Source organism: Oncorhynchus clarkii, chromosome 24, assembly GCF_045791955.1.
Source record: "Oncorhynchus clarkii lewisi isolate Uvic-CL-2024 chromosome 24, UVic_Ocla_1.0, whole genome shotgun sequence".
NCBI classification, from domain to species: Eukaryota; Metazoa; Chordata; class Actinopteri; order Salmoniformes; family Salmonidae; genus Oncorhynchus; species Oncorhynchus clarkii.
In genome coordinates this window covers 13934091-13956362 of record NC_092170.1, presented here as the reverse complement: position 1 = coordinate 13956362, position 22272 = coordinate 13934091, and the positions used below count along the sequence as shown (strand labels likewise).

Genomic DNA, 22272 nt, shown 5'->3' with positions numbered 1-22272 from the left:
GATTTGACATGATTGGGCAGGGGCGCAGCCATAGGCCCACCCACTGAAACATGGGACAATGAAACAAGGGACCAGCACTTTACAAGTTGCGTTTATATTTTCGTTCTGTATATGCTTTGCATGAAAACTATTCAAGAGGCCTTGAACATACAGTGTATGTGTTTTTAGAGTTTTGTATTGCCTTATATGTCTACCTACACCGTACAAAAAATATAAACGCAACATGTAAAGTGTTGGTCCCATGTTTCATGAGCTGAAATATAAGATACAAGAAATGTTCCTAAAAAAATGTATTTCTCAAAATTTGCACACATTTTTTACAGCCCTGTTAGTGAGAATTTATCCTTTGCCAAGATAATCCATCCACCTGACAGGTATGGCATATCAAGAAGCTGATTAAACAGCATGATCATTGCACAGGCCACTCTAAAATGTGCAGTTTTGTCACACAACACAATGCCACAGATGTCTCAAGTTTTTAGGGAGTGTGCAATTGGCATGCTGACTGGAGCAATGTCCACCAGAGCTGTTGCCAGAGAATTACATTTTCATTTTCCTAAGCCGGCTCCAACATTGTTTTAGAGAATTTGGCAGTACGTCCAACCGGCCTCACAACCGCAGACCACGTGTAACCACGCCAACCCAGGACCTCCACATCCGCATCTTCACCTGCGGATCATCTGCGACCAGCCACCGGACAGCTGATGAAATTGTGGGTTTGCATAACTGAAGAATTTCTGCACAACTGTCTAAAACCGTCTCAGGAAAGCTCATCTGTGTGCTTGTCATCCTCACCAGGGTCTTGACCTGACTGCAGTTGGGCGTACTAAACGACTTCAGTGTGAAAATGCTCACCTTTGATGGCCTCTGGCACGCCGGAGAAGTGTTCAAGGATGAATCCTGGTTTCAACTGTACTGGGCAGATGTTAGACAGCTGGTATGGCGTTGTGTGGACAAGCGGTTTGCTAATGCCAATGTTGTGAACAGAGTTCTCTTTGGTGGCGGTGGGGTTAAGGTATAGGCAGGCATAAACTACGGACAACAAATACAATTGCATTTTATCGATGGCAATTTGAATGCACAGAGATACCATGACGAGATGGGGCCCATTGTCAGGGAATTCATCTGCCACCATCACCTCATGTTTCAGCATGATAATGCACGGCCCCATGGTGCAAGGATCTGTACACAAATCTGTACTCAATTCCTGGATGCTGAAAATGTCTCAGTTCCACCATGGCCTGCATACTCACCAGACATGTCACCCATTAAGCATTTTTGAGATGCTCTGGATCGATGTGTATGACAGCGTGTTCCATTTCCCGACAATATCCAGCAACTTCACACAGCCATTGAAGAGGAGTGGGACAACATTCCACAGGCCACAATCAACAGCCTGATCAACTCTATGCGAAGGAGATGTGTTATGCTGCATGAGGCAAATGGTGGTCACTCCAGATACTGACTGGTTTTCTGATCCATGCCCCTACCATTTTTTAAGGTATCTGTGACCAACAGATGCATATCTGTATTCCCAGTCATGGGAAATCCATAGATTAGGGAATTATTTATTTCAATTGACTGATTCCCTTATATGAACTGTAACTCAGTCAAATCTTTGAAATTGTTGCATATTGCATTTATATTTTTGTTCCATTTCATAACTGTTAACTAACCAAACCAGTACTGTAGACAGGGACACATTGTACAGTTTGAACACTGATGGTAGACAGTGGTAGACACGAGGGTAGAAGCAGCATAGATCAACTCTCTGACAGCTGTTCATTTGTTTGTTGGCAGGCCTTGCCTTTATTACTCATCTGATAGATCAGATTGTTGGATCACAGTGGTAAACATAAAAGGTCTATCATATCCTTAGAAAAGCAGTGACTAACATTGGCAAAATTATCTTTATTAAGAGGGGATTTCATAACTATGATTATGAACAAGTCATATTCCAGAGAATATATTTTTCAGATTTAAGGTGGTAGACATACAATATAAATGATTAGGTCCAATGATTAAGTCCAATTCCCAGATGACTGCATTGAGTTTATGCAGCTATTCTGGTACAGACATTTGTGTTATTAACATTTATTTAACTAGGAAAGTCAGTTAAGAACTAATTATTATTTACAATGACAGCCTACAACATCCCACTATGGGATTCCCAATCACAAACAGTTGTGATTTGAACCAGGGGGTCTGTAGTGACACCTCTAGCACTGAGAGGCAGTGCCTTAGACCACTGTGCTACTTGGGAGCCTGACATGCTCTGACAAAACCTACAGGTGATTCTGGACCTATTTAAGTGCCTTACAGTCAGCTGCATTGTGAATAATGTCAAGGCACCTGGTTACAACCTGGTCTCAGAGCATTTCATATCATTCTGATAATAAATCTGAGACACTTGTTAGTTTCGTATTGTACGTTTTGCCAATTTGTAACATATAATATGAATTGTAATGCCATTCGAAATGGGTGACGGAGATCAACATATTAATACATACCATACGAAACCTAACATTTCATACTAAATGGAGTGTCTTGGATTTACATACAGAATCATACGAAATTCTGAGACCAGGTTGCGTGAATGAAAATGTAAGCTTGCGAGATCATGTTGGAACATTGTAATCAGACTGAAACAAGGTGAAGGCCTCAGGTAAAATTGCTTTTAATCTTTAATAAAGGTCATGGGAAAGTGGTATACATGAATCAACTTAATAAAGTGGCTGTGCACCAGCTATGTAGCCATTCAGGAACAGTGCACCACCAGAAACATCTTATACACTCAGGCATCACTAAACCCAAAGATGTGAGTGACAGCCTATCATTTGTTCAACAACCCTCCTCCAGCAAGATTAAAACAAATGTATAGCTGCTTGCATTCCTATCAGTTTCCAGCTTATTGGTTGATCAACAAAGCCTCAAGACAACTAGTCTAAATTAGAATTGCACACAAATACAGAAATATTGGACATGGATGGCTAGATTAGCCTGACTATTGTTACTGAATCCTATTCTCATCCCCAGCCCGCTCTCTCTGTTGACCCGGAGCCTGGGGACGAGGTTAGCTGAATCCTAACCTGAGATCTGTGTGTTTATCTTGATTATTTCAGTTTGAAAATCTCCAATCAATTCCAAAAGGTCTGAGTTGTGCATATCTCATTCAAAAAAACATGTTTCCATTATATTGATCAATGTATACAAATACATATAAAACATTACATACCAAACACCAGATTACAGATAATATTCCCTTTATAGTGGGATAAAATAGTTACTTTACAGGTGTAGGATCTTCATTTGTTAAATTGTGTCGTGTATTTAGGTTTAAAAAGGATTCTGAAGTTTGTCCTTTATACTTTGACATTTTTCCTTATAAATAACGTATCCCTTCATACAATTCCATTAATTATATTCCACATCATAATTCCCATTTCCTGTTGATGCAGGACTATTTTCCTGCTGTAGCAAACTGGGTCGAATTAAGATCCTACATCTGTATATTCATGCCAGGGGTTGAATTGGGGATTGTTGAGCTCTATCACCAAATGTTAGTAGACAGGATAGAGTCGAAATTGAATATATTCCATAGAAATCAGGGACATTTCCACCACCTACATAGTCCCAATTCAGCCCCTGTTAAAGCACTACATGTACGAAACAATAACAAAGCCATAATAGAAAAAAAAATAAAGGGTTTTCATGAACTTCATATGAATGCTGTGAACCAAGGCCATACAACTCATACTAAAAGTACCAGCCAGTACTGCTCCTACTCTCTTTGCGCCACATCTTTCACTACTTCTACCACAACTCCTATGATTGCTGTTGCAGCCACAGCTGCATTGCTACTGCAGCCACACAACACTACAATTACTACTAGTCCTACCATAAAACTTTAACAAAAATGCATGTCAAATACAATTACTACACCACTACAACTACATACTACTATATGTGTAATAAAAATGACTAACAACTATACCATTACAACTATAAGAAAAAAGTGCACATAAAAACTGCTTGAAATAGTTGGAGCTGAAATGAAGCCAGCTACATCACAACCATTACTTACAAAAACAACACCATGCAAACCACCAAATATTTTTAAGTGAAGAAATGAGGTCCTTTCAGGGACTAATAAAATGCTATCGTATCGAAAGTATGCGATATACAGCCAGCATATTAATGGGATTATAAAATGCCAAAGGATTTAGTCAAAGAATTCAAGGTCACACCCAAGCGCTACCATAAAAACAACAAAGATCAGAGATTCACGGTTGTACTAGTGGACCAGTTCACCTGTCCGCCCTCTGAACGTACTGTCATCAATACAAAAAGAGCAATGCCGACTTACTGTGTGAAATAAAGAGCAACCTTTTTGCTTCATAGTAAATTAGATTTTGTGAACGTCTTTAAGATATATATTTTTTAAATGACACTTCACTACAAATTTCAAAAACCTGTAACCACACACATTACCACAAGCCTTGAATGTGTCTGGAACGAGATGACCATCTTGGTAATATAAACGCGACACCAGACAAAAAATGTATAACAAAGCAGTAAAATGACAAATTCTTTGTCTCCTGTGGAAATGTCACAAAGTACAATGTGGTTTGATTTAAGCCAATGAATGTGCCTGCTCCCCTACTTCTTTTGTTTTGCACTTGCAATTACCCTCTCCATCGGCTGAGACCAACTTATGGATTTCACCTTTAACGTACATTCAACATATAGGCCTATACACATATACGAATATTGTTGATAACCTTGGTATTCATTACAGAATAAAAATATACACACACACAGACGCACACACCCATACACACGTATAATAAACTTTTCAACCGCGTAACAACATGTTGGCGACTCGGTGTCTACTTTCCGGCCAAACTAGCTGCTTTGAACATTATCACTTTCCCTCCAAGATGTGAGTATGAAAGAATTTGACTCCCTTGTTGTATTACATACAACACCAATAACACATTCACCAAATAAAATTGAGCTTAACTTGCATTAACATTTTGCTACTTTAATGTAACAAACAGTGGAAGTTTCACAGAAACCAGCTAATGTGCAACCAAAGTCTTAACGCAAGCCACAAAAACACTCAATTTACAATTGTGTTTCAGCTTACATAAAACCTTGGATGCTTTACATAAGACTTGTACCTTGCCTTGAAGAAAGCCTCTCACTTTAAAGCCACGTAACAAAGAGATAGGTAATTAAAGGCTTTCTAAACCACATTGGCCTTACTCCAAGACAAGTTCAAGCTTGTAACAACTCAGAAACATTAACTGTCAGTTCTCTGGCATGCCTTGCTTGGCAGATGCACACATAATTTCATAAGGAACAGCTGTGTGGATGGACACCATCTAAGTCACGTAGTTCCCCTAAGAAAGAGATAAACACCAAATTAGAACCATAAATCTAATAGATTCTGGAAACTATTCATTTCCTCAAGGACCCTTTTAAATCAAACTGTAACCAAATCAAACTGTGTTTGATACATCAAAAACACTATTTTAGTACAGCAAGAAATGACATTTACATTTGTGTGTGCAATAAAACAGCGTGAAACAAAGACAAACTAAAATGTACAGTACTATAAATAAGATCTCTTTTTGTCTATAATCCCCCTTGGAATTCATATGAAAAATACTGAACAAGTTAAGTAGCTCACGTTACTGGGTCAGGAGACCACTCCTTGCATGAACTTGTAGAACTCCATTTTGCTTCCACTTTGTTTGCATTCTCCCCCCACATTCTCCCCGCACCTGCTGTCTTTAACTCTGAATGATCGGCTATGAAAAGCCAACTGACATTTACTCCTGAGGTGCTGACCAGTTGCACCCTCTACAACCACTGTGATTATTATTATTTGACCATGCTGGTCATTTATGAACATTTGAACATCTTGGCCATGTTCTGTCATAATCTCCACCCGGCACAGCCAGAAGAGGACTGGCCACCCCACATAGCCTGGTTCCTCTCTATGTTTCTTCCTAGGTTTTTACTAGCCACCGTGCTCTTTGGGGTTTTAGTCTGGGTTTCTGTATAGCACTTTGTGACATCAGCTGATGTAAAAGGGCTTTATAAATACATTTGATTGATTATCCTGAGGGAGAGTAGTTGACAGCATTTTAATCTCCTGCACTTCAAGGCTTAACTCTGTCAAGCAAACAGAGCATGAATGGTTATTGAAGTACTCCAGTATCTGTATATTTGTGTGGATTCGTTCAAACTTAACACATTCTTAGCTTAGTAACTTAAATAAACACATTATGACTTCCAAAAGGAAAACTTTAGCCGCCTATATTATAGGGAGACTCTGACCAGAGTGTGATGGTAGCTTCCCATTTGCAGCAGACACCCCAGTGTCTCCATCATCTGCTCCTTGCGCAGTGTGTGGAGTCTCATCTGACTAGGTGCCACACTTCTCTCCAGCTCTCGCACGGTGACGTTCAGAGCCACTGCTGCACACTGAAACACACTGAGTCCTGACCGCAATACACACCAAGCACAGACATGAGGCATTGTAGAATAAGACCAACCACCCAAAACCTATCAAAGTATGAAAGGCAAAGGGGAATGTATCACTGTATGAAACATGGGTTATGACAATGACATTGAAAAATCTATGACCACAATGTACAGTGCCTTCAGAAAGTATTCACACCACTTGACTTTTTCCACATTTTACAGCCTGAATTTTAAATTTATTAAATTGAGATTGTTTGTGACTGGCCTACACACAATACCCGATAAAGTCAAAGTGTAACAATATTTGGGGACATTTTTGCTAATTATTTACAAATTGAAAGCTAAAATGTCTTGAGGGAGGTTTTCCAATACCTCGCAAAGAAGGGCACCTTTTGGTAGATGGGTAAAAAATAAACAAAAGCAGACATTATTATTAAGTTATTAATTACACTTTGGATGGTGTATCAATACACCCAGTAACTACAAAGACACAGGCGTCCTTCCTAACTCTGTTGCCCGGAGAAGAACGAAACTGCTCAGGGATTTCAGAGACAGTGAATGCTCCTGAGAGGCCGAGTTACAGTTTTGATTTAAATCTGCTTGAAAATCTATGGCAAAACATGAAAATCAACAACCAATTTGACAGAGTTTTACAAATTTTGAAAAGAACCTTGGGTATATATATTGTACAATCCAGGTGTGCAAAGCTCTTAAGAGACTTACAGAGAAATTCTAACAGCTATAATTGCTGCCAAAGGTCATTCTAACATGTATTGACTCATTTGCAAAAAAATCTAAAAACATGTTTTCACCTTGTCATTACGGGGTATTGTGTGTAGATGGGTGACAAAATATGTAATAAGTCAAGGGGGGTGAATACTTTCTGAATCTAAAATCATCAACTTTTTTGATGTGAATATAACCAGCTGAATAGGCTAGCATTACTGTTCCTTGTTGACCCCTCAGGTAGTATATTGAATGAGCATTCCTAAAGGGACAGTTCATTCTAAACTAAATGTTTTCATACCTCAAAAGTGGTCTTTTGTTAAGATAATTCCATCTTCCAGGTCATTGTGTAGATCCAGCTATATGCCTCAGTCCCAAATGAATGGAAAATATAAAATATGATTTTATTCTGTGCTTATCTTTCCCATTAATTTGTGGTTGAGGCATATAGCTCAATCTGCACAACTAATGCCGTGGGATGTGGATTCATCTTGACATTTGAGTACTTTTGAGGTCTGAATCATATGACAAACTTTCATTTTGGAGTGAACTATCGTTTTAAAAAGGTCCAATATGCAGAATTCACTCCGCCATTCCGTGGTTGCTAAAATTCGAATAATTTAGCTTCATTTCAGTTTATGTAACAAAACAAGCAATTGTACCATCTAAACCTCTGTGAAATATATTCTCAAACACAAAATATTGTCTTATCAGCTGTTTGAAGCAGGCGTACAAAACCCAAAGTAAAAGATGCAAAAACTACACTTAAGAACGCGAAGCACAGAAATAGAGCACATAGAACAGATCAACCATTTCTTAGGCTTGCTTTCAATGAGAATGAAAGATCTATAACTCACCCAAAAAGTTACATATTGCAGCTTTAAATATAAGACTTACATTAAGAGTTTTTAAAACGGAAGGCTCTGAATAGAACAAGAAAGCCAAACATACCATAATTATCTGTAGCTTCGACATCTACATAAATCCCTTCTTTCATCATATTTTTCAGAACCTAAAAGAGGAAATATGTATGCTATTAGACACCATAAGATCTTATTGAGGTTCAGGGTATCAATTTAATTGAGGGAACAAACCAAACCTGACATACTGGGTTGTGAAGGTGATGCAGTAGAATTACATGAATCATAATGACAGGGTAGCACGTTAAAATTAAACTTTTAAAGTACCTCCTAAAAATACTTCAAATACTATTTGAAGCTATCCTTTAAAGAGCTCAGCTCACAGAACAGGTTTGGCCTGTCAGTATTGCAAGTCAGATGGCTATATTTACCTCCAGAACTCGAATGTATCCATTCTCGACACTGAGGTGCAGGCATGTCTTTCCACTCCTGTCCTTCTCGTTCACACAGGCACCAAGGTGAATCAGATCAGCCACCATCAGGTGTTGGTTCTTTTGGGCAGCCAGGTGAAGTGCAGTCTGGGAACAGAAGTCAGGGGATTAATCCAACAGCATTGCCAGGTTGAGCTAAACATTTTAAACCAAAGATCTCAGAAAACCCGCCCACAAGGCCTAAAAACGAGCCCATTTTTTTCAGCAATGGAGGAGTTGCCACATTTATCCATGAAACCCTTTATTCAGCGAATTAAGAGGGAATATCTACGTCATTTTTAGGCTAAGAAGCTAAATTAGTTTTTGCATCCAAATAATAATTCTTGCAAGTTTAAGAATGTTAAGAATGTTGCAAGAGAAAATAAATTGCCCTTATTAAACTCTCCAGATTATTTTCCATCAACGGATGTCGATTTAAATTGTTTTGACTGCTATGATTAAAGGCCCTAAGAGGTGTGGTATATGGCCAATATACCAAGGCTAAGGGCTGTTCTTTGGACTGTTCTTAGCCATGGTATATTGGCCAAATACCACAAACCCGAGGAGCCTTATTGCTATTATAAACTGGTTAATACATAATGCGCCGAAGGGGATGGCTGCTGTTTTACGGGCTCCTAAACAACTGTGCAATTCTTTTACTTTTTTTGCATTGTTTGCAACTCATTTTGTACATAATAATGTCGCTGCTACTATCTCTTAAGACCGAAAAGAGCTTCTGTACATCAGAACAGCGATTACTCACCTCAACCTGGACAAAATATTTTTTATTTAATGACAAGGCCCAAATCCCTGTCATCAGCGTGAAGAAAATATGGAGAAAAGGGGGGAGGAGGGCGGGGTGCCTTGTAAGAATTTGCTGACGAGTAGGTAAACCACAACTACGCTTGGTATTTTTGGCCAATGTGCAATCATTGGAAAACAAACTGGAAGATCTACGATTAAGACTATCCTACCAACTGGATATTAAAAACTGTAATAACTTCTGTTTTCACCGAAACGTGGCTGAACGACGACACTGATAATATAGAGCTGGCTGGCTTCTCCGTGTATCGGCAGGACAGAGTAGCTACATCTGACGAGGGGCAGGGGTGTGTCTCTACTTGTCAATAACTGCTGGTGCGTGATGTCTAATATTAAAGAAGTCTTGAGGTATTGCTCACTTGAGGTAGAATATCATGATAAGCTGTAGACCACACTATCTACCAAGAGAGTCTCACCTACAGCCATTTTCCACTGCTTTGTCACCGTTATATCAGTTCTAGCACATTAATCTGTTCCATGGAAAAAGGGGTCGCCATAATGACTAATCTATATAGCCTACCTACCGAAATTCAGCTCTGGCTCCTTGACTCAACTGCAGCACACTAGTGCTCTCAACGCACACACACCCCTCTGGCCCTCTCCACCATTCATTCACTCAGTAACAACCTGCTCAGCAGCAGGTTACAGTTATATATACACATATATACATTTTTTAAAAGAGAAATGCCACAGCGACCGCGGTCCAATTTAGAAGTAGCCCAAAACACAGCGACCTGCAACCAATACATTTTCACCCGTGACATAGTTTTCAAAGTAGCTCAATTTGGATGGAAAACTACAAACATGGCAATCCTGTAATCAACTCTTTGACCGTCTTATGTTTTGATTGGGCAGCAATCCTGACGTAGCTCAAGCTATTTGAGCTTTATCACTGATTGCATACAGTAGTGCTGAGCAATAAGTGGTGCTGAGTGATTACATTTCTGTAATTTTTCAGTTTATAAACAACTAATTGACCGACGTCAGTTCAATTATTTGAATTCCATTTTGATCCGTTTTTTTCTGTTAGCTCGATGTGCAGTTTCTGTAGAGACAAATCAGATCAAGCCCGAACTGTGAGATGTAGAGCGCCAGCTTGTCTGGTCTGTTCAGAGCAGACACGGAAAGAAGAGAGAACGCACAAGAGGGACAGAGAGGTTCAATGCATTCCGACCCCTTCCATTTTTAAACATTTTATTATGTTACAGCCTTATTCTAAAATGGATTAAAGAAAACATTTTCCACATCAATCTATACACAATACCCCATAATGACAAAGCGAAAACAAGTTATTCAATTTTTTTGCAAAGGTTCCCAAGAACACAGTGGCCTACAGCATTTTTAAATGGACGAAGTTTGGAACCACCAAGACTCTTACTAGAGCTGGTTGCCCGGACAAACTGAACAATCGGGGGAGAACGGCCTTGGTCAGGGAGGTGACGAAGAACCTGATGGGCACTCTGACAGAGCTCCAGAGTCCCTACGCTGAAACATGGTGGTGGCAGCATTATGCTGTGGGGGTGTTTTTCAGCGGCAGGGACTGGGAAACTAGTCAGGAACGAGGGAAAGATGAACGGGGCAAAGTACAGAGAGATCCTTGATGAAAGCCTGCTCCAGAGCGCTCAGGACATCAGCCTGGAGAAAAGGTTCATCTTCAAACAGGACAACGACCCTAAGCACACAGCCAAGACAACGCAGGAGTGGCTTTAGGACAAGTTTCTGAATGTCCTTCAAATCAAATTTTATTTGTCACATGCGCCAAATTCACCAGGTCAAGACCTTACCGTGAAATACTTACTTACAAGCCATTAAGCAACAATGCAGTTAAGAAAATATTTACAAAATAAACAAAGTAAAAATAATAATAAAAAGCAACAATAAAATAACAGTCGAGGTCATTTGTACATTTAGGTAGGGGTAAAAATGACTGTATAGATAATAAACAGCGAGTAGCAGCAGTGTAAAAACAAGGGGGGGGGGGGCTAAGCAAATAGTCCGGGTGGCAATTTGAATAATTGTTCAGCAGTCTTATGGCTTGGGGGTAGAAGCTGTTAAGGAGCCTTTTGGACCTAGAATTGGCGTACCAGTACCGCTTGCCGTGCGGTAGCAGAGAGAGCAGTCTATGACTTGGGTGACTGGAGTCTTTGACAATATTTTGGGCCTTCCTCTTACACCGCCTATTATATTAGGTCCTGGATGGCAAGATGCTTGGCCCCAGGGATGTACTAGGCTGTACACATTACCCTCTGTAGTGCCTTACGGTCGGATGCCGAGCAGTTGCCATACCAGGTGGTGATGCAACCGGTCAGGATGCTCTCGATGGTGCAGCTGTAGAACCTTTTGAGGATCTGGGGATCTATGTCAAAACTTTTCAGTCTCCTGAGGGGGAAAAGGCATTGTCGTGCCCTCTTTATGACTTTCTTGGACCATGATAGTTTGTTGGTGGTGTGGACACCAAGGAACTTGAAACTCTCGACCGGCTCCACTACAGCCCTATCGGTGTGAATGGGTGCGTGTCCGGCCTTCCTGTCGTCCACAATCATCTCCTTTGTCTTGCTCACGTTGAGGGAGAGTTTGTTGTCCTGGCACTACACTGCAAGGTCTCTGACCTCCCTACAGGCTATCTCATCGTTGTCAGTGATCAGGCCTACCACCGTTGTGTCGTCAGCAAACTTAATGATAGTGTTGGAGTCATGCTTGGCCACAGAGTTGTGGGGGAAATGGGAGTACAGAAGGGGACTAAGAACACACTCCTGAGAGGCCCCCGTGTTGAGGATCAGCGTGGCAGATGTATTGTTGCCTACCCTTACCACCTGGGGGCAGCCTGTCAGGAAGTCCAGGATCCAGTTGCAGAGGAAAGTGTTTAGTCCCAGGGTCCTTAGCTTAGTGATTAGCTCTGTGGGCATTATGGTGTTGAACGCTGAGCTGTACTCAATGAACAGCATTCCTTTTGTGTGTAGTGTGATTGAGATTTCATAATCTGTTGATCTGTTGGGGCTGTATGCAAATTGGAGTGAGTCTAGGGTTTACGGAATGATGGTGCTGATGTGAGCCATGACCAGCCTTTCAAAGCACTTCATGACTACTGACGTGAGTGCTACGGGCGGCGCCAGTGGGTCCGCGCATGCTCTGAGTACACATCCAGATAAGGTCTTGCTCACATCGGCTACGGAGAACGTGATCACTCAGTCATCCAGAACAGCTGATGCTCTTATGCACTCTTCAGTGTTGCTTGCCTTGAAGCGAGCATAAAAGGCATTTAGCCTGTCTGGTAGGCTCACGTCACTGGGCAGCTCGCGGCTAGTTTTCCCTTTGTAGTCCGTAATAGTTTGCAAGCCCTGCCACAGCCAACGAGCATCAGAGCCTGTGTAGTAGGATTCAATCTTAGTCCTGTATTGACACGTTTTTGATGGTTTGTCTGAGGGCATAGCAGAGTTCTTAAAAGTGTCCGGATTAGTGTCCCGCTCCTTGAAAGTGGCAGCTCTAGCTTTTAGCTCAGTGCGGATGTTACCTGTAATCCATTGCTTCTGGTTGAGGTATGTACGTACATTCACTGTGGGGACCACATCGTCGATGCACTTATTGACGAAGCCGCTGACTGAGGTGATATACTCCTCAATGCCATTGGATGAATCCCGGAACATTTTCCAGTCTGTGACAGCAAAACAGTCCTGTAGCATAGCATCCGTGTAATCTTACCACTTCAGTATTGAGGGAGTCACTGGTACTTCCTGCTTTAGTTTTTGCTTGTAAGCAGGAATCAGGAGGATACAATTATGGTCAGATTTTCGAAATGGAGGGCGAGGGAGAGCTTTGTACACGTCTCTGTGTGTGGAGTAAAGGTGGTCTAGAGTTGTTTCCCCTCTGGTTGCACATGTGACATGCTGGTAGAAATGAGGTCAAACGTATTTAGGTTTGCCTGCATTAAAGTCCCCGGCCACTAGAAGTGCCGCTTCTGGATGAGCATTCTCTTGTTTGCTTATGGCCTTATACAGCTCGTTTAGTGCAGTCTTAGTTCCAGAGTCGGTTTCTGGTGGTAAATAGACGGCTATGAAAAATATAGATGAAAACTCTTGGTAGATAGTGTGGTCTTCAGCTTATCATGAGGTACTCTACCTCAAGCAAGCAATACCTCAAGACTACCTTAATATTAGACATCGCGCATCAGCTGTTATTGACAAATAGACACACACCCCCACCCCTCGTCTTACCGGATGTAGCTGTTCTGTCCTGCCAACGCTTGGAAAACCCATGACTCGGTGAAACATAAGATATTACCGTTTTTGGTAGGATAGTCTTGTACGGAGCTCATCCAGTTTATTCTCCAGTGATTGCATGTTGGCTAATAGATCGGACGGTAGAGGCGGGTTAACCACTAGGCAACAAATTCTCACAAGGCACGCTGATCTGCGCACTTAGTATTTCCTTTTCTTCATGTGAATGACGGGGATTTGAGCCTTGTCTGGGAGCAACATTATATCCTTCGCATCTGACTCACTAAAGAAACAATCTTTGTCCAGCTTTGTCATTATGGGGTATAGTGTGTAGATTGAATCAAGGGGTCTGAATACTTTCCGAATGCACTGTATCTCTAGCTGAAAATATATGATCTAAGCGATTGATAGTTGATATTCACCATGAAAGTATGCCTTATTTACTTTGAAAAACTACTAAAAAAGTGATTTTGTCAGACAGCGTAGGCAGCAGCTCTATAGAGATGAAATTATGACTTGGAATTTCCTAATAAAGTCAAATAAAACAAATATTTTATTAAAGTAATGTGAATAAACGAGGGTTAATAATAAGTGATAAGCAGTAAATGGGCAGCCACTACCATAATGGGTATTTTATTCATTATTTTATTCTGTGTTAAAGCATTCAACCCACATAATGCATAGTGCATTTAATGTCTAAACTAAAAAAGTACATTGAAATCGAAAACCGTGATTATTTTTTAATAAACTAACAGAAACCGAACCAACCTCAAAAAGCTCAGCAGTAGTATACAGTTGCTTCAAAGTTATCTGAACGTCTGAATGAATCTGAACAACCAGAAAACAATTTAAGTCATGCTATATTTTTCATTTGATTTACCTTTCCCTCTGAGTCTTTGACATCCAGCCTATTCAGAGCTGCCATCCTTTTGGCAATCACATATCCCAGGGCCCTCTTGCCTTGACCCACAACTCTGTGGAGAGCTCTAAAGAAAGAAGCAATAAACGTATTTATAGTGTACTCACATAAATGTCACTGAGTTTGAATGGTTAACAACATGAATGCATTAAATTACATTTTAACGTGAATGTACTGGATGATACATAGCAGCATGTCAATCGTACATCAACAATGTGGGAATTCTGTTTTGTTCTGTGGCTGGCCAATGATAATTCATGCGAGTCTGATTTGAATCAGTGGTAGCTTGAAAGTAATAATACATTTTTTAAATGATCAATTATATCAAGAACATGACATTTCACAGCAAAATGTATATTAGATAGATACCTCTTGCTGTGTTTGTCACTAAAGTCAGCCATTCAAACAATTATTTGTCTATTGTCCTCCTATATCAACATTGGTCATGGATTTTCAGTCATTGTTTACTTTTTGTGCAATTTCAGATAACGCCCCATGAGTCATGATGGTATTGTACTTTATGAGGAAATTTCTTCGGAACACTGTTCCAGGATTTTCCATCTATATTTTGAGGTTGGACGTTAGCACGTGGGGCACATCGATTGGTGTCACCTCGTTAGTCCGTATGTGTTACACCTGTGCTGGCTTGTCCATCTCCTTAGTCGGAAGGTGTTTCACCGGTGCTGTTCCAGGTGATATTTAGAGTGGCTGGCCCAGTGCTCCAGTTGTCTTGAGAGATGTGGTGGGTTAACACCTTTAGTTGGCTTTCCCCATTTGATTTCTAGACAAACTATCCTTTATCTGACCTTCCATGTTTTCGTTTTGCTCCACTTTTTGGTTTGCTTCCTGTCTTTAAGTTTGGTGTGGGGTTTTCTTTTGTTTGCCTCTTGGGCAAATTTAGTGGGAGTGTTTTAGGTCCCAGTTGTTGTCCTAAAACCCCACCAATAGTCAATGACTCTTTGCTAGTTCCCCCTTCTGTTTGAGCGACAATTTTGGGTTTTCTTGCTGGGGAACGTAACAACACTAACACTTAACTGCTGCCTATTAGATACCCTCAGTATGTCTTGGCATAATTTGGGTGTTTGTGAATTATTGTAGGAAAACGAATGTCTGTAACAGGTTACTGTTTATCTTAGGACAATAAATATCTCATTAAATTACTACAAAGCATCCATTCACCATACTGTCACATACAGGCTCTGTACACTGCCTTTAGTGACAAACTGAGTGATACCATCTCACATTTCTGTCTGAAACTCCATAACATTACAGTTTATTATTATACTGCTATAGCCTCCCGGGGTATACAATGTAAATCAACAGTTGGTGTATCTACGATGTACTAGCACTGTCTGCAAGCACTGATACAGTATCAGACACATGTACCCTTTTCAAACTATTGTGCCGACTTGAACCGCACTGTGCTAGTTTCTCTGGTGGATGCCTAACAAGACCAGGCTACAGCTCAGCAAGGCTCAGTAATACGAAAAGGCTAAAATATCAAGTGTGATTCCAACTTACGTCCTTCCGTTCCTGTCTGTGGCCAGAACCTCTGTGTCAGAGACCACCGTCAGTAAGCTCTCCTCCCTCTGGAGCTGGTTCCAGAAGTATGCTGTGCTGTTCCAATTCTGGCCCATGTAGCTGAGCCAATGTGAGCTAAAGCTATCCTGGCACTGGGGGCTAAAGCTATCCTGGCACTGGGGGCTAAAGCTATCCTGGCACTGGGGGCTAAAGCTATCCTGGCACTGGGGGCTAAAGCTATCCTGGCACTGGGGGCTAAAGCTATCCTGGCACTGGGGGCTAAAGCTATCCTGGCACTGGGGGCTAAAGCTATCCTGGTAGTCACTACCTCCATCCTGACCTAACTCATAGCTGGAGGACAGGGGGCTAGCAAAGCCCGAATATTGGGGAGATGGCACTTGACATTCACTGGTGCTGCTGGGGGAGTAAGTCATATATGAATCTGGACTGGGCATCATATTGTCGGATTCGTCGTTGATACACCGTCCTTGGGAGTTCAACGGAGGAACACTAGTGTTGTGATTGTGTGCAGAGCGGGATAGCTTTAGCTCTGACATACAGTAGTTTGTAGCTTGTTGTGGCATCTTGTTTTCCTGACTGAACTTCATTGAGTGACTATGCTGGAGTTGCTCTGGACTATTCCATGGTTGCACGTTGGGCTCTGGGCTGTAATCAGGTGACTCAGACGTGTTAGACTGGCTGTATGGTTTGCTGGCTTTGAGATCCTCCTCCAACACCTCCACTATTATGGCGAGTTCCTCCAGGCTCTTTGTAGGTTGTTTTCTCTGAAACACAGCGGCCACACATAATAAGTATGCAGTGTTGAGTGTTGAGCTGTCCACGTTAGAGCAAGGCACACCTGGTGAAAAGACATGTAGGCTTATTCATATAATGTACTGTAAATCACTCACCTTGCTACTTCTGCGATCTCTATTGGTATTTACCCGTTTCTTCTCTCCTGTGAAGAATATAAGGAATTTTGATAAGCAGGTTTCATGAAGTTGACAGTATCTTTGCTGTTGCATGCCCTCACCCACAACATAAATGCTTGTGTAATAATACATAATTGTTGTTGTGACAGTTTGTGTTATTTATGTTCATATGGTAATGATGAAATATCAGTAACACGTTTTAACTTGTATTGTTAGAAATCAGAATCCAACAAGTCTCTTTTTCAAAATGGCTGTGATATACTGTATTATTATGAAACAATACTAAGATGTAAAATATGCGTATGGCTTACTACTAATTGATGTGTACATCATTATGCATTATATCTATAGGCTTTAAGTAAAGTTTTGACTACATTTTACAAATGTGAACCGCGTGTGATCAGCCTCACCCAATACCAAGCACTTTATGACTCTTAATGTTTGCAGAAGGTAAACAACCCTAATTCCGGAGCAGAACAAGACACACTTTTGAGGAGACAGCCAGAAGTGTTAAATCTTGGTTATAGGCCAAGAACATAAGCATAATAGAATTTTGAGGAGTTTTTTTTCTAACCTTTCAATGCCTTTCCGCAGTTTCCCTGTAGAAAGACGTAAAGGATAAACTGTGAATATGTCAAAACATCTGACTGGGGAATGTGGAAATGATCTTCCAAGCAATTTAGCCACCGTGAATATACAGTATGTCATACCTGGATATTTTGGGGGTCCATTCCCTTCGCTATGCGAATCTTATTAAGCATGTCTCTCACAGGCATTTTCACCCTGACTCCCAGGTACCTTTTCTCACCGTCATAGTTGGAGCGTTTTGGACCTGATGAATAAAACCATATTGCAACAGAATGCAATTGATTTGTGAATTCAGACAGCCTAAAAAGAAACATGATATCTAATGATCATATTATCCTAAAATGTACGACTTATTCCAAAAAGTAAGGCCTAAAATATGACTTAATGTAATTTACAAAAATGTATCACATGTACTGTATGAATCCTATAGATTGCACAGTACAGTATATGAACAACCAACAGTATGAGCCTTGCTTGTTGTAAGACAATATGAAAGCTCATACATGCTTATAACAAGTTATAAAGATTTATACCTGGATGTGCAGCCTGCTCTCATAGACTACACGTAACATAGTAAACTTATTTTGGCGACACTCAAATTAGTTACATAAGACAGGTAACTAGCAACCCAAAGGTTGCGTGTTCGAATCTCCTCACTGACAACTTTAGCATTTTACGTAATTAGCAACTTTTCAAATAATTACTACTTTTTTATATAATTTGCACCTACTTAGCATGTAAGCTAGCCCTTCCCCTAACCACAAGCCTTTTAGCTAATGGGGGCGGCGGGTATCCTAGTGGTTAGAGCGCTGGGCCAGTAACCGACAGGTTGCTAGATCGAATCCCTGAGCTGACAAGGTCAAAATCTGTTGTTCTGCCCCTGAACAAGGCAGTTAACCCACTGTTCCTAAGCCGTCATTGTAAATAATAATTTGTTCTTAACTGACTTGCTAGTTAAATAAAGTTTAAATAAAAACTTTTTTTTTTTTTTACTCCTAAACTTAATCCTAACCCCTAGCCAGCTAGCTAAAATGAGCATTAGCCACAACAAATTGGAATTCGTAACATATCATGTATCTTGCAAATTCGTAACGGATTGTACGTATTGTAATTCTTACTATTTTGTAAGTTTAGGAAATTTGCAAACATATCATACGAATTGTAATTCATAAATTAAATCCACAAATTAATACATGCCATACGAAACGTAACATATCATACTAAATGGACTATCTTGGATTTCGTACAGAATAATACACATGCTCTGAGACCAGGTTGGGATGTAAGGTGTTACCAAAAAGCTTTTGTATTGCACCTTTTAGTCTAATGTAGACTACTCAACACAAGTTGACGCATTAAAGTGGTCATTCTCATTTCAGTAAGGTTGTGATATAAAACATGTATGCATGTCAACTTCTTAAATTATGATATTTGGTTAGATAATGACATTTGATTAGACAAGGAAGGCATTCACTAAATTGTGCTGACCTGTCAAAGAAGAGTTCATTGTCGAAGGCCCATTCCCGTCGACCAAACTTGTCAGGATACCTCCATTTGGGGAATTTGGCCCTTCCGAGTAGCTGGCAGGTTCTCCTGGCATAGGTGAGTCGTAACTCCTAAACAGCCCGTTTCCAATGTCCCGTTTCCCCTCAAAAGCATGGATGCATTCACTGCCCGCGTTCTCCTTACTTTTATATCGCCCACGCATCTCGCTCTCCTTTGCAGCAGTGGGGTAATGTATTAGTTGGAAACAAAATCAAACGGAGAACTCTCAAGATATTGAAACAGACTGTTTACCTGGGAGTCATAGAGTGTAAATACCCGCGTTCAAGGTCTGTTTTGTCTGAAATCCCTCAGTGGGGCGGTAGCCTGCCCTACACAAAGCACCTGGTGGAGCGAATTCTAAATTGCTCTTATCACCTGTTTTTCAGGTCAGTGGGCGGCAGGTAGCATAGCAGTTAAAGCTTTGGGCTATTCACCGAAAAGTCCCTGGTTTGAATAAACCACGTGACATCTGTCGACGTGCCCTTGAGCAAGGCACTTAACTGTAATTTGCTCCTTGGGCAGCTTACTACTATGGCTGACCCTGTAAAACAACACATTTGTATGACTTTATATACTTGGTGGTTCAAGCCCTGAATTGGCTGAAAGCCGTGGTATATCAGACCAAATACCATGGGTTTACTGCTCTAATTACATTGGTAACCAGTTTATAATAGCAATAAGGCACCTCCGGAGTTTGTGATATATGGCCAATATATCACGGTTAAGGGCTGTGTCCTAGCACTCCGCGTTGTGTCGTGCGTAAGAACAGCGTTTAGTCGTGGTATATTGGCCATATTCCACACCCCCTCTGGCTTATTGTAGAGGGGTTGGTTTAAATGCGGAAGACACATTTCAGTTGAATGCATTCAGTTGTACAGCTGACGAGGCATCCCCCTTTCCCTTTCCTTATTGCTTAAATTCAACATGTTTTTGGGAGGTTTGGAGCAGTGGCGACCTGTCATTCATTCAGGGCAGGTGGGGCAGAGGCCCACCTGTTTTGAGTCCCACATTTTTTGCAAAAAAAATATTATATAAAAACATGTTATTTTGGCATTAATATGTGTCACATATCAGTTTGCAAACAATGTAAAAAAATATATATATATAAATATTTGAGTTAATAAAGCAGCATACAAACATGGTATTTTTGTTTTCTTGAGTAAGGCACCAAAGTGCAAGCCGTTCAGCCTAGCTCAGTGCTTTCTGTGGTGGTGGGGCAAGCCAGCAGAAAATACGTTGCACCGTGATTGGCTCCATGTTCTGTCACTCATGTGGACGCTACGTAACCGCCAAGTCTAAGGGTAGACCTCAAAAATTCTATAGCCCGTTGGGTACTGCCATAGAAGTGCCCATCCAAGAAGGCTCAAGGTCATTGGCCACAGATAAAATGACGTCAAATCACGTTATATGTACAGTAGCTTTTGATTGAACTGATCATGTCAACATCACACTTTCAAAATCTTAGCTAGCAGTCATCATCATGAATCAAGTCGACAGTCTACAGGCAAATCCTCTTTAATCCTTATCATATGAAGAGAAATAATGAAGAGAAATTATAGATAAACCGTATCGGTGCTCATCGGCCATTGGACATAAACATTACACAACAAGTTGGAAAATTCAATAATAAGTGGTTTGGAAGGAATCAGTGACAGTGGCTGTGTGGGCCCAAATCTGGGATTAAGGGGCTCTTTTCCAATGTTGAACTTTTCCAAGTTCAACATTGACCATGCTGTCAATGAAGCATGATTTGTGCCACGCTCAAAACAACTGTTAACTCGGAACTGCGAAAACTTGACTTCAGTGAGTTCAAGACAACTGGGAAGTTGGGAATAAATGAGCTCCGGCTGGGGAAATACATTTTGAACGGTCATCAAACTCGGAATTGTAAATTTGGCCTCTTTCTCGAGCTACGACCTGAAGATCAATGACATCATCATGATTCAAGCATTTGAAAGCAACAAAAATCCAGAGAATGCCAGACTTTGATGACAACATTTTCCCACGAAGGACCGCTGCGCCACCTTCCTGTTCAAGTGAGCACAGCACAACAAGGTCCAAAAATGTATTGTATGATGCTGTATAAATTATGTAATATGCCAGGGAGATATGTATACTATAGCTAAGAAAGTAATACTAAGTGTATGTTGTGTAGTAAGATGTTAGTAGCCCATGTGCCTCACCCTAATCATTTGGTATGTTTACCCCGCTTAATTTTGCCTACTGTTCTGACTTGGTGGTGCACAATGCACATGTAGCCTATAACCTGTTTTAGAGAAATGTAATCATCGAATATTGTAAGAGCTTTCATTATTTATCCTATGGTTCTGACTTGGTGTACAGGGAGAACACTGAAAGAACAAATACAAAAATGTAATGAATTCTGTTGCTGTAAATTTCAAAGTGCTAAACAAATAGTTATATTGACTCCGCCCGTCCTAACTTGCTCATTGTCTTAATCGAAATTACAGATGGCCTCTTATTCGCTGGTCGTCCCCTTATGCCATAGTTTGTACATCTCAATTGTCATTAGAACCCACATTTGTTTAAGCAAGTCAGCCATATCAGCTATGTTTTTTAAAAAGGCAGTAAATAACACTGAATGAACTGTTTCGCTGCCAGACAAGGCTACGCTGATAGCCAGGTATAGCAGTGGTAAAATGTTGGGACAGCTTTATGTTTGTGGGCACCGTTTGTCACCGTTATAATGCAATTAATGTATTTTTTGTGTTGTGTAGTGGCTTTTCTGGCATGCAAAAATCAGGCTAAAATCGCCACAAGTTGAGAGTGACTGGATTGAGGTAACATAAAGGCAGCTAGGACTCGTTAAAATAGGTTGTTGCTTCCCTCGGATGCATTGAGAGGTCTCGGAGAGGATCTTCAACTAACTCAACATTCATAACCCACAAGAAAAAACCCTACAGCCTTACTGTACTGGCCTACCTTGTCCCTCAGTTTCGAACGTGCACAAGGCCTACCATACTTCACTGTCTTTTCTCTTATTGACATTTTTTTCATTTTTATTTGGAAACGAATAGCCTATATCCCTATAGCCATGTCAAGATATACTTTTATTATGCATAAGAGGCGGTTGGTGTGCCACATTAGGATATTATTTCTTCGTCCAACTGTTCTCTTTCCAGAGAGCCAAGCTGTATTGAACACATTAGGTCTAGGCCT

The 22272-nt window shown here is 40.7% G+C and overlaps 1 protein-coding gene across 2 annotated transcripts; it reads right to left on the bottom strand.

The window, feature by feature from the left end:
* Window positions 1-4004: 4004 nt before the first annotated feature.
* Window positions 4005-19432, bottom strand: LOC139382749 (NF-kappa-B inhibitor zeta). 2 transcript variants are annotated; one of them, XM_071126869.1, is made up of 11 exons: window positions 19345-19432; window positions 19036-19264; window positions 17670-17791; window positions 17534-17558; window positions 16939-16985; window positions 16028-16812; window positions 14468-14573; window positions 8513-8659; window positions 8173-8233; window positions 6349-6512; window positions 4005-5405 (listed from the first exon to the last, which is right to left on the bottom strand). In XM_071126869.1, exons 2-11 carry the CDS (start codon window positions 19253-19255, stop codon window positions 5388-5390), a joined length of 1695 nt encoding a protein of 564 aa, XP_070982970.1. In that variant the 5' UTR covers window positions 19256-19264; window positions 19345-19432; the 3' UTR covers window positions 4005-5387. The 2 variants fall into 2 exon arrangements, with proteins under 2 accessions (XP_070982970.1, XP_070982969.1); XM_071126868.1 differs by having other exon boundaries at window positions 19036-19426.
* Window positions 19433-22272: the final 2840 nt, after the last annotated feature.

Bases quoted from the DNA above. Each gene is read 5' to 3' on its own strand.
- LOC139382749 (XM_071126869.1), bottom strand. From the start codon at position 19,255: ATGCGTGGGCGATATAAAAGTAAGGAGAACGCGGGCAGTGAATGCATC. The intron at 16,986-17,533 runs GTTAGAAAAAAA...TATTCTTCACAG, and splicing joins CTGCGGAAAGGCATTGAAAG to GAGAGAAGAAACGGGTAAAT. The intron at 16,813-16,938 runs GTGAGTGATTTA...GCTGTGTTTCAG, and splicing joins GAGATCGCAGAAGTAGCAAG to AGAAAACAACCTACAAAGAG.